General features: G+C 46.2%; 2 protein-coding genes across 2 annotated transcripts in view; both read right to left on the reverse strand.

The window, feature by feature from the left end:
- Positions 1-5,608: 5,608 nt before the first annotated feature.
- Positions 5,609-7,744, reverse strand: LOC146203218 (uncharacterized). The gene is made up of 2 exons (XM_084602981.1): positions 7,556-7,744; positions 5,609-5,761 (listed from the first exon to the last, which is right to left on the reverse strand). Exons 1-2 carry the CDS (start codon positions 7,742-7,744, stop codon positions 5,609-5,611), a joined length of 342 nt encoding a protein of 113 aa, XP_084459107.1.
- Positions 7,745-9,191: 1,447 nt separating this feature from the next.
- LOC146203219 (luciferin 4-monooxygenase-like) overlaps positions 9,192-12,330 on the reverse strand; it is a 31,112-nt gene continuing 27,973 nt past the window's right edge. Inside the window, exon 9 of the mRNA XM_084585404.1 lies at positions 9,192-9,385. Coding sequence (XP_084441530.1) covers positions 9,249-9,385 — 137 coding nt within the window. The 3' untranslated portion in view covers positions 9,192-9,248. The remainder of the gene's footprint in view (positions 9,386-12,330) is intronic.

Here is a 12,330-nt window from a genome sequence, read left to right on the forward strand (position 1 = left end):
TATTCTTAAAGCATAATATCCTGTGGCTGGCACGGTGTCAAGAGGTTTCATTGCAAAGTTCTGTACTGCTAAAAAATCCGAGAAAAAGCTCTGAAACAGTGGTAAATTAGGTATGTACTTGAAAGGATCATCTTGGTCTTGAATGTATTTGTAACGCTGCAAAACGTTTTCATAACGTTTAAGCTAGTGCTTCATAAACATTACTCAAACATAAAATGTTAATGAAGAGATTTGACCTGACTTCCATTATAGCATGGTAACTGTTTTGACATTGTACATGAATTTTTGTAGCGCTCGACTACTGTTCCCAAGGATGCGGGATCGAATCCCGGCCTCGGCGGCAGCTGTTCGGTGGAGGCGAAAAGCAAGGCGCCCGTGTGCTGTGCGATGTCAGTGCACGTTAAAGAACCCCAGGTGGTCGGAATTTCCGGGGTCCTCTACTACGGCGTCTCTCATAGCCTGAGTTGCTTTGGGACGTTAAACCCCACAAAACAACAAACAAATACATGAATTTTTGTATTCATACATGCTTCATGCTCATTATTTCCATATGTTACAGCTGTACTTGTTTTTAGGGCTAATTTTCTGTTTTACATGAGGCATTAAAAAAATGTTTGGAACATAAATACATTATTTGCTAAGTTTAAATATGTCATATATGTTTTATTGCTAATATCTTTAACGTTGTGCGAACGATTGAAAGAACAAATAACGTTACGGTAGATACACATTATTACAAAACAAATAATATTATTTCAGCATACATAATAAATAAATAATGTTATCATAGCTTTTTGTGCTACCTGGGAAATTATTCTTGATGGCGCCCTTATGAGCTAAACCAGAAAGTCCGCACCAGCACTTCTCGACGCCACCTGTTACATTCGCCCTTAATTGTTAAGCAGACAGCGTTAACCACGGTTGTGTAAATGCCGGCGTCTGTGGAAGGTGCGCACCGGTTCCCGCATGCGAAAAGCGCGCGAGCTGGTCCGCTTTAACAGCACCTGTATTTTCACGCCTCAAAAGCAACACATAAAAATTGGCAATGGTCAAACGCGGTTAATTAACCAAGTTTGACGAGCGACTGCTCTGTTATATGCTTGCAATGGTTTTGCTAACGCTTCGTGTTCAGCCAACGTCATCGCGAGCCTCTCATGCGGTATCTTACGTTATTACGTTAAGGTCAAATGTCAGTCATGGTCAAGGGGTGCAGTCATGTGGTCATACACCTGCAGCTTACCATAGTATAACACACAGACCGAGACGTCGCTAGACAGACCAAGTTCCAGTTTGACCTTGGCTCAACTACAAGGACACCACGGCGGAACCGAGAAGTCCCCTGGTTTGTACTTGAAGGTAGAGTGTCTGGAGGGCCATCCGACAGCGCTTTTATGCAGCCTTCGAGTACGTCCCACTGCGCAGCAACAGCGTACTGCAGTCTGCAGCCCCGTCCCGTCTTTTCAGTAATGTTTAATAGGCGAGTTGTTGAGCGGAACGTCGAAAGAGGTCCGACCTCAGTTACGGCATGAAAGTAGACACATTTGCAATAATTACAGCAGCGGATATGCCGCGAGCTTCCCGCACCAATGCCACCCACATGACGAGTGCAGAGGACGATGCCGCGCTCTGGTCGTGCGCTACTCCCTGTAGGCACATCGGACGGCGCTTCCAATTTCTCAACGCTATAGTTAATGGTCTACACATAGAACTGCATCGAATCCCATTGTCTCACAAAAAAAAAAGGAATAAAGAAAAATGAGGAGAACGCTTACGCTTCGCCTTAAGAGTAGACACAACCTCCTCATTCCGGGAATTAAAGAAAAAAAAAATGCCGCGTCTAAATTATCTGAAGCTTTGAAATTAATATGACTAACCACCTCCGGGATGAGATCCCGTATCCCTATAGGCTCAATAGTTGAGTGCCTTCTCCACTGAACCACCCCTTCCCTACTCTCGGAGATGGGGCTCTGGACTGCAGTCCCCATTCTGCAATTAAGTTCTGCGTTGCTGTCTGGGCTCGTAGGGCTGAAAGTAACAGCAAAAAAAAAAAAAAAAAAAAAAAAAAAAAAAAAAAAAAAAAAAAACTGCGATCGACGCGATTATTTCAATGATGTCGTAAGCTTATTCAATAGTTTGGGGCAGGTTGGCCGCAGCCGACAGCATTAACACGTAAAGCACTAGCATCGAAACAGTGTGAAACTATGCAAGCTGAGACACAAGGTGCATGTTCACATGCTATGATATACTGCTCTCCCCACAGAGGGAGTGTTCAAAGCAGATGCTGATCTCATCACGAGGAAACGTGGGAAAATGAGTGGCAACTTCAAAATACAACTGCTACTGAAAATTGACAGCGTGCAACAAGACATCAGGTTCACTGCATATCGCACTAGTTGATCGCAATCCGAGTAACTTGTATCTGCTATGAAAAAAAACTGCTTGAAAATAACGCAGCAGTAATTTTTAATTGTCCACTGCAGTCAATTGCATTTCAGATTCAGAAATTATAATTGTAATCGGTTGCTTACTTTTTGTGACGTGTACGAAATTGCTGTAAAGTGCAGCTCATAACTGTTGCCGAGCCGTTGTAGACTAATTTCTTTGTAACGATGTCCAAATGCAGCTACGCGACTCTTTTCCGCCCCTGATGTTAGCCTTCAGCAGCATCTCTAAAAAATACCCCCCCCCCTCCCTCCCCCATTTCTTGCCAACTTATTCTGTGCAGGCTAGGCGAAAGTGTTGTCAGATCGGACTGGTATACTTTAATCTACTATGATTGAAAAATCTCAGCACTGTCATGAAGTCAAGCATGCCAGACTTGAGCCTTCGTAGTGAATTTCAAATTCTCAACTTAGGACGTTCTGTAAACATCCGCAGCCCTTGTTGCGGGTATTTCTAGGTAGATACTCAAAAGTGGTATGAGCCTGCAGCCTCAACGTCGTGCCCGAAGAATCTCTGCCATCTGTTTACTTTGTGCCCGACTTACTATTTAGCCATTTGGGACCTCACCTCAATACAGTTAAGTGTGTTGCATGTACTCTACTATAGAACTTGATGAAGTGAAGAGAGAGAGAGAAGAAAAAAAACAGCGGTAAATCGGTGAACAAATATACTTTGCAAAATCCGCAGTTTGCGAGTTCGATCTATTACAAAAAAAAAAAAAATAGATTGCTCTGAGCTTATATGTTCTCGGAACGGCGCTCCTACTATCGACCCTTGGCGCCTGCTCCACGCTTGCCGTCTTCTGCTCGCCCCTTTGTCGTACCGATTAGCCGAGCAAGGAGCCGAGAATCGCAACCGCTCGCTCCTTGCCTCTTTTGCCGCGGCGGGTAGTGTTCGTCTGATATCGCACACTGGTTCTTGCGAGCGCAGCACCCAAATGAAAGGAAACAAATTCCAAATGGTGAATCTGAATTACTTAGTCCACACGTGCGCACATTCTTTGTCACAAAAATTTGGGCAATGAAAACGTTTAAAAGAAGGCGACACTCCCGTCCACCAGAACATATGGTGAGAATTTGCGGTTTTAAATCCAGAAGGCCGTACTATGATCAATGGCCGGCTGGTGACGAAACGTCAGTTTGACGTTAGGAACTGGCAATGAGAGCTCGGAGATTAAAAGTATTCTGCTTCTCTCCTCCAATAATAATACAATAATAATGTGCTATCAGGGACAAATGTATTGACGCGTGAGCGGTATTCCTAAAGTCGATGGAGCCGTTATTTTCTTGATGGCGTGAGCCTGTGCTTGTTGAGGTGAAAGACAGACTCACGTATTCAGGGGCGATGAAAATAAATGCGAAGGGCATCGCAGCGTCCACGCGCTCCTTCTGGGAGCTGTAAAAATTCAGAATAAATTATGCAACAATGCCTGCCATCGCAACTCAGAGTTCGCTATTGAAACCCGATCTTCTTGAACCAGAGTACAATTCCGAGATAACTTTGCTTTTTTTTTTTTTTTAATAAGCGAATACTTTCAAAAATTCTCAATTTTGCGTTGTCTGCGGGAAGATGGGGGTGGGATGAGGGAGGGCGCTTTAAGGTTATCATCTGACACTCTGTGTACTCCTGTACCCCTTCAACGTCGCGTGCATCCAACGTGCACTCATCGCAGCATGCGTAAGCAGCCAGTGTTTTATTTTTTCTCAAATGCTGGCTCCAGGTTCTAACGTAATTAGATGCAGCTGGCTTGAGAGCACCATGAATTCCGATTGCGCTTTAGTTCAAAACTAATTAAGCCAGCAATGCCTGAACATTTAGAGCCTATATTTACGCTGCACACTGCTTACTCTTCGGAAATTTGGCATGCAAATGCTTCACGTCGCATATAATTAGACACTCTTCTTTAGATCTGCGTCCGCCGCGGTAGCTCAGTGATTAGGGCGCACGACTGCTGAACTTACGGATGCGGGTTCGAATCCCGGTCGCGACGGCTGCTTTTCGATGCAGGCGAAAAGCAAGGCGGCCGTGCACTGTGTGATGTCACTGCACACTAAATAACTCCAGGTGATAGTAATTTCCGGGGTCGTCCACTACGACGTCATTTATAGCCTGTGTCGCTTTGGGAAGTTAAACCGTATAGACCCAACAGACCATCATTTAGACCTACTAGACGGCAAACTAAAGAGGTTAATAGCTTTGTTTTTGAGCTATTTGTAGGGAAAAACGAAGCAGCCATCCACTCCCAGCTTCCACCGTCAACCGCTTTTTTTTCACACGGTTGCGTACGACCTGCTTCACCTGTTTCGAGGAGAGGGGTGGGGGGGGAACCGTCGTGGTGGCTCCGTGGTTAATGCGTTCTCCTGCTCAGCCCTAAGGCGCGAGACCCAATCAAGTATTCGGAGTTTGAGTCGTTATCGAAGTGTCGCTATCTCACGTGACCTCGAGTCATCTGATCGGTCCAAACGCCGGATGCGGGTGTTGCCGCTACGGAAGTGGAAGAGGTGGCAACATCATGTTTCGGCGTTTCCACCAATCGGATGACTCGATGTCATGTGAGACAGCGACACTTGGATAACGATGCAAACTCGGAATACGGGCTCAGGCCGCAGTGGTCGCATTTAGATGAAGGCGAAATGTGAAAAACGGCCGCGTGGTACGCGATGTCGTTGCTGGTTTAAATCCTGGGGAATAGAAATCATTTCGGATCCCTCTTCCCATTACGATACCTTTCTTATCCCACCCCGTTCCGCGGTTGAGGTGTGCTAAAAGAAGTGAGTCATTGCACCGTATCTCATAAATTGCCAATTATTATTACGCGGAACGTCGCATGTGCAGCTCTCGCCATGAGGAAAAATCATTCGCCAACAAACGGAAAATGAGAGTTTTCCTTGCAGTTATTTCGCTTAATTCATACGGAGGTGACGATGTGTCTCCGTGCACGGTTAAACATGCCCAGTGGTCAGCCGTTGCAGCGGTCAGTCCCTCAGTCTCGCTGACGCGGGACCTTATGTGCAGCTGTCGCATCGCGTGAATCCATCTGGCGATAGCACAGTGGAGTCGCTGGTGGGATTCTTGCACGCGAAGCTCGACTGGCGAGCGTAGCTGTCTTAATTGGGCCTCGCAGCGGTTTTTGATGCCGCCCGCTTTGGCCAACGACGCCGCTGTGTCACTCGGTGCCTCGGAGGTGGCCCATGGATAGCCGTCGCTCGAACAGCCGGTCGTTGTTCTCTTGTGCCTCGCGCATTTTCTTCTGGATGTAGTTCGGAATGCCCACCACCAAGAAAATGATCAGGAAGCAGCCGAGCCAGATGCCCACCACCTGTGCAGAGCGCGCAGCTTGTTTACCGTTTCGTTCAAAGCGCACTGGGCAAGTGCCATTTTGCTAGTCTGAGCCGGGAGTTTACTCAGAATCGAGAGGCAGCTAGACTCGATCAGGGTCACTAGTCACCTTGCACAGACTTAGGCAGGGGATGTGCCGGAAAGGACGAGCACCTTATTTTGAACTAGAATAATATACTACACAATTAGCCTAAAAATATCTTGCCTTACATTGTCGTAATCACAGAATTTACTGATTAAATGAAGGACTAACCGTTTTTTTTTTATAAGGCTGCATTTACTGCTGAAGCATTGGCTCTATCAACTTATGTCATCATTTGACCTGTTAACGCTTTGAAGTCAATATAACCTAGCTGTTGGTGAATGGTTCTTTCAAAACGTTGCAGTTCAATTATTTTAGCGTTTACGCTTTCTTCAATGCGCACTATGATGTAATGAAAGGTTGAGCTGAAAATCAGCTTCTAAGAGCGGATTCATGGAAGACGCACGCTACCGCGGTCATCGATTATAGTTTCCAGCATTTCAACAGTATACAGAAACGGATGCGGCTGCTTACCAAAATTTTTCGTCGGCATGCTTGCAGCATTTGTAACGACCCTTAGTGGGATCTGCCGCGCATCGAACTTTGTATTGCAAGAAACTAAGTAGGGCTCCTCAAAAGAATAATTTTCGAAACCTTCATTATCTCCAGAGATGTTGATATTCTACTTGCATTTTATTGTGCAGTAATCATTCACTCCCCAGGTTCGAACCCGACCTCGGCTGCTGCGTTTTGATGGAGGCGAAACGAAGAGGCGTCCGTGTGCTGTACGATGTCAGCGCACGTTAAAGATCCCCAGGTGGTCGAAATTACTCCGTAGCCCTCCACTACGGCTCCTGTTTCTCTGTTTCCACTTTAACTCCCATCTTCCTCCCTTCCCTTACGGCGCGGTTCAGGTGTCCACAGACACAAGTGTGACAGATACTGCGCCTTTCCCTTCCTGTGAACCAATTACTATTAATTATCATTCACTCAAGTTTGAGCGGCTCTTGATTGTTGCATGACTGCCTAAGCCGAGCTCAAACGCAGAAAAGGTGCTTTCACAGAGTAGCACCATCAGCTGCCACTACTAGGTAATGTTTGCGGTACCAGAACAAAATGGAGGGGGGGGGGGGGGTTTACTATCAGTAATATGCATCCCAATAGCCCAATTTAGCGTTTATTTCGCGTTTGACTCGAAGTCACTATGGAAGAAAGCGATTCTTCTCACAGTTACTCTCATATCTCAAAGCTTTGTATATCATCTTGGTAGCTTGTGCCCTTTTAACAGTGAGGATGGCAAGCATACGTAGGCTTATAATCGGCCTGTGTGCGCGCCCAGCGCTGCTCGGTGGTCCGCTCAACGGAGAGCAAACGAAGAGCGCACCTCACTGTCACTTTTTTTCTTTCTTTTTTCTGAAAGTGGCCGCTGCGCATCGACGCAAAGTAGGGTTTGATGCTATGTTCCATGGGCTCCTGTGTTCACGCTCATAAATCTCATGACTACATGCAGCGCTTCAGGACTCTCTGTCGCACCCTTGATTCCGGCGTGCCGAAGGCATCGGCGACACCTTGCCCATGGAGGAACGCCGGCTGCTTATAGTACCGTCCCTGCTAATTTATCGCCAGACCTAGGCAAGGACGAGACGCATTTGAAACAAAACGCACCCAAGCGCATCGCGACCTACAGCTCTGAATGCTTTAGAGGCACGTGAGGGCTGATTTGAGCGGCGGTACAAAGGAGCGAGATCTGACCTTAGCTGCAGCGAGATCGTCTCTTCGAGCCAGCCTACGGGCCTTGCTGGCGTTCGCCACGATTACGTTGCCCCAGGAGCTGATGTTGACGAACTGGGCAGCAGCGTAGGTGGCGCTCGTCGCCGCCTCGTTGAGGGCTGCACCGTTGGCGCTGATGCGTACGCCATCTGAACCGAAGACGGGTTCCATGACGCCACCAGTCCGGTGCTTCTGAGCGGGTGCATCGCGTGCTGCGAGGCCTCGCCCCGGACAGGCGCTCATTGGGAAGAGGATGAAGATGCACCGGCCGCGGTAATTGTTTGCATTAAAGCTGCCGTTGTCAGCTGACTAAACTGAACAAAAGGACGCTGAACATGCAGAAACAATATGGTCGGAGTAGCAGTATAAATTAGTCCAAAGGGAAGTATGTATAGCCTACGGGAACGGAAGAATAACACCCAAATCTCAGTGTAGCACCATCATGCGAAAAACTAAAGAAAATAAAATCGGGTATACGATAAACAAACTGAGGATAGCCATAACGCTGCGCTCGAACAATAAATATTTCCCGATAACTTTTGTCATTACCATCAGTTGTTGTGTGACGTCATTTGGTACATTCATCTACTTGACGAATTGTGAAGAAGCAGCGAGGACATCGTCTGCTGACATTAAGAAGGGCGAAATACTTTTTCAAAGTCGCATACTGGGTCTTTACTAAGAATTCGCGCACCGACTTCGGCGCTGAGTCTAATCATGATTATTAACTTTTATTAACAGCGTCAGTTGCAAATGCTCTTGTAAAATAAGATGGCTACAGCAATTTAGACAGAGTTATCGTTACGCAGATTAGTGACGTAAGATGGCTCCAGCATTACTGTTCTCAGCTAGTCGGCGCATCATAGTTCCCGGGACTGGGCTTCCGTACCTTTTCAGAAAAGTACGGAAACAGCACGGGTTTTCAAGGTATATGCTATCTACGGTTCCGGAAAGCAGGGGCAAGGAAAGCGAGGAGTGAGGGGGGGGGGGGGGGGGGGGGGGATGTCAACTCCTTGCCCAAACCCCTGTCTTTCCCTCATAATAGGGTAGAGAGGTCAGGTTTCCTCCGCTCCCATTCAGCTGATCTGCTCGACTGATAAGGGCGCACGTTCACATCTCTCGCGCATGTCGGCACACTTTCCCTCATTGGCGGACGAAGCTTCGCTAGTGTAGTCGTCATGGCAGACGAGATGGTGAACAGTGCGCAGATGAGTGCGTGCAGCGATTTCTACGTCTTCATGCTCTATCTCTGTGCCCTCTAGAGTAGAGATTTTGTCTTTCAACCGTATTCTTTACTGCAAGCACCATTTTCTCGTTTTATACTTGAGAAAGCTTATTCTGGAAATTATGATCACCCGAATCCAGACAGGGGCACTAACTTCCCCGTATTCTTGCTGGATAAAAGGAGCACTCGGATCCAGTCAGCGTTCGTGTATACGCTTTCGTGACGCCCAAACAGGTAGGCGCGCAGTGCTCTGCAAATATCTGGAGTGAAGTGGTATGGCGGAATATAACTAACATTTTGTATGAGTCCCCTGCCATAACATTGATCGTTTTATTTATTTTTTTTACATCACTTGGAACACAATAATAACAAATCCAAAATGTTTCTCTTGGAATACAGGTCACATTTATTTGAAACGAGAAAGTCGGACGAGCCCGAGCTTGGGATGATTCACTGCCTCATGGAAACCTGCCTCTGCAGGTACGCGTCCCTAAGAGCCGCGCGGATGCTCTTGCCTGTCTCGGACTTCGGAATGTGGTCCACAAACTCAACTCCTCCGTGTAAGTGTTCATGGCTGGGTAGCGCATCTGCGAAGGTGTGTAAAAGCAAAAAAGTAACAGTTAAAAACACACTGATTAGATAACTACAACAAAACTTCAAAGTCAAGAAACGAGTTACTGGACGTTCTTCATTGCTCGATTCTACTTACACACGGCAACCTTTGCCAGCCAAGACAGCAACTAAATTCTAAATGGTTTTTCAGCACAATGTCTTTGAGAAACCAAGACATGGGGGAAACAGTGCAAGCAGGCAGTAGGAGGTCTATAAGCTATGCAGCGTATGTGAGATGCTAAGATGCTGTCAAGCCCTTGACCGGAGAGGGTGAGGTCCCCGCCGTTCGCCGGTTTCGATATGGAGCGGCAGCATGGAGGAAGCATAAAGCTTATTTTTTCATGGCACACACAGCAGTAAATGGCCCACTTATGTATATAAAAAAAAAGGGGGGGGGGGGGGGCATCGTCACACTCTTAGTAACTACGTCGCTCGTCAGCTCACGTGACACCAGCTGTCGTTGCTTTTTATTTCCGTAAATTTATTATTGCATTGTTACGTGTATCATTTCTTAAAACATGATAACACAATAAAGTAGGTTAAAGGAAGAAATATAACGATTACATATAGAAGACAGGAACGATTTTGGAGTACAATAAACCGACGTTTGCAACACTGCTTGGAAAGGGAAGATGGCATGGGTAAAAGTAGGTGCAGTCACTCTCGTTACAACTTGCAGCACGTCGACACTAGCCACGTTGTGATTCGCGCTTCTTTTTCTTTTTTTTTTTTTTTTTTTTTTTGATGAGTATGTACAGCACCAAACAAGGCGCTACGCTGCAGGGAACTCCGCTGATTTTTTAGCAGCCGACTGCAAGGCATTAAGCAGCGCCACCCTCACACTACTTTTTGAATAGAGCATCGATCACGTACGAAGTTGGAAGTCATACTGAGTGACAGCGTAAATCGGCATCGACTGAAGGGAGCACGAACATTTTGTGCGTGTTTGTGTATGGAAGATGAAAGGTGACGAGTCCACCGGCTTCAGGAGGCAGTGACGCATGTCGCCATCGATCTCACGATGAGTGAAAGTATTTGTACCCGGATTTATAATACGTCATTATTGTCGTACACACCTAAGCAATCATTTGATAGCGCTACAAGCGGTTTCTCATTCTGCCATCTTCGAGACTAACCGTTAGTTCATAGCAGAAAGTTTGCTTCACCTTTTACATCACGTTGCTGCAGTGAAGCAAGCTTGCGGTTAGTACTGTAGAAAGTGAAGCTGATATGGAAGGTATGGTGTTACGATGAAGTTTAGAGTGGATGTGTAAGGATTGGAATTTCTTTTAGATCGAGAAGCAGTGGCTCTACTCAATGCAAAGTCCAGCACTTTGTGGATCCGCCTCTTTGATGTTCAGCCTAGCTTCAATGCAAAACTTGTTATATCATTGTGTACCTTATGTCGAGTTTATTAGCGACAAGTGTTATATCGTTGGATAGCTTATGCCGATTATAATTGCACTCGGCTGATTGAAGGCCTAATTAATTATTTTATTTATTTAGTTTTATTTATTTATTAGTACCTCAAAGACCCACGAGAGGCATTACATGAGGGGTGGGTTGACATCAAGTTATTATATTTTCAATTAATGATTTGAAGCGCGCATTGTCGAGATGAACCACAGCTTCGGCAGGCAAACAGTTCCAATCTTTTGCTGCTAGAACAAAAAAAAAAAAAAAAAAAGAAATGACTTCAGATGAGATGACTTAGATGCACGAGGGGGTTGGACGGCTTGTTGATGGTTGATCCGGGCTGAGTGGCGATGCGCAGCGGTGATAACGGCATTGCGCAGGGGTGAGTGATAGATTTTGTGGAAAAGGCAGAGCCTGGTGGTTTTACGGCGGGATTCTAGGCTTGCAAGGTTAGCTTTATCTTTTAATGGTGAAACACTTGTGTGATATGAACAGTCTGAAAAGGCAAATCTTACCGCTCTGTTTTGGACAGATTCGAGTGCTTTTGTAAGGCTAGTTTGGTGTGTGTGTGTGTGTGTGGGGGGGGGGGGGGGTGCCAGATCGAGCAAGCATATTCTAGTTTAGGGCGGACTAAAGTTAAATAAATGGACAGTTTTACGTGAGGGGGAGCAAGTCGTAGTGTTCGCCTAAGATAACCTAAAACACGATTAGCTTCGTTAGTGATGTTATTTATATGAGATGCCCAGGTAAGATCTTGAGGAAATGAAATGCCCAGGTATTTATATGTAGTTGCATGCAATATTTGGTCACCACATAAAGTATAGTTTTCGGTTTGATATTATGCACGACGGTGAAATGAGACTAGAGTAGTTGTGTTTACATTTAGCTGCATTAACCAATTAGTGCACCACGTTTTAACAAGTTTCAAGTCACACTGAAGTTTATACGAGTCCATGCTGTTTGTTATTTGTCTGTAAATAACGCAGTCGTCGGCAAACAAGCGAATGGTAGAAGACAGGTTATTAGGAAGATCATTAATGTATATTCATGAGTATATTCTTGGTTAATCTTGAGTGCACGTCCAGATTAGTGTGGTTGCCTGGCTACGTTTCTTCGGCTTGTCGCATTCGCCTGTTTTCATTCCAACGCGTAAGCCTGGCTTGTTTAAGCCTTTCCGACTCGCGTTTCATGGCTGCAAACATGGCGGCGCCGACGAACCAACCGCATTTTATACAGTACCGCTACGCGCGCCATCTGCTATGTCCCCTCCTACCTCCCTGGCTGCACGCCAAACGGCGCAGCGCACGGCTTCTCCTCTCGAGCGTATCCGCTGCTCTCTTCGCCTTCTTACGCTCATTCTCTCTTTGCTGCTGCTATGCGCTCTGATGTCATGTGCAAATGCGCAACGCAACTGTTGCTCCTCCTCGGTTCCCGCGCATGCGCACTAGTGGCCTGTCTTACACACGATGAAATGCTCTGGTCGTATACACGCTAGATGTAGAGG

The sequence above is a fragment of the Amblyomma maculatum genome, chromosome 1 (genome assembly GCF_055883805.1).
Source record: "Amblyomma maculatum isolate TAMU_Amacu chromosome 1, ASM5588380v1, whole genome shotgun sequence".
In the NCBI taxonomy this organism is placed as follows: Eukaryota; Metazoa; Arthropoda; class Arachnida; order Ixodida; family Ixodidae; genus Amblyomma; species Amblyomma maculatum.

Bases quoted from the DNA above. Each gene is read 5' to 3' on its own strand.
- LOC146203218 (XM_084602981.1), bottom strand. From the start codon at position 7,744: ATGGAACCCGTCTTCGGTTCAGATGGCGTACGCATCAGCGCCAACGGT. The intron at 5,762-7,555 runs GTCAGATCTCGC...CGCTCTGCACAG, and splicing joins ACGATCTCGCTGCAGCTAAG to GTGGTGGGCATCTGGCTCGG.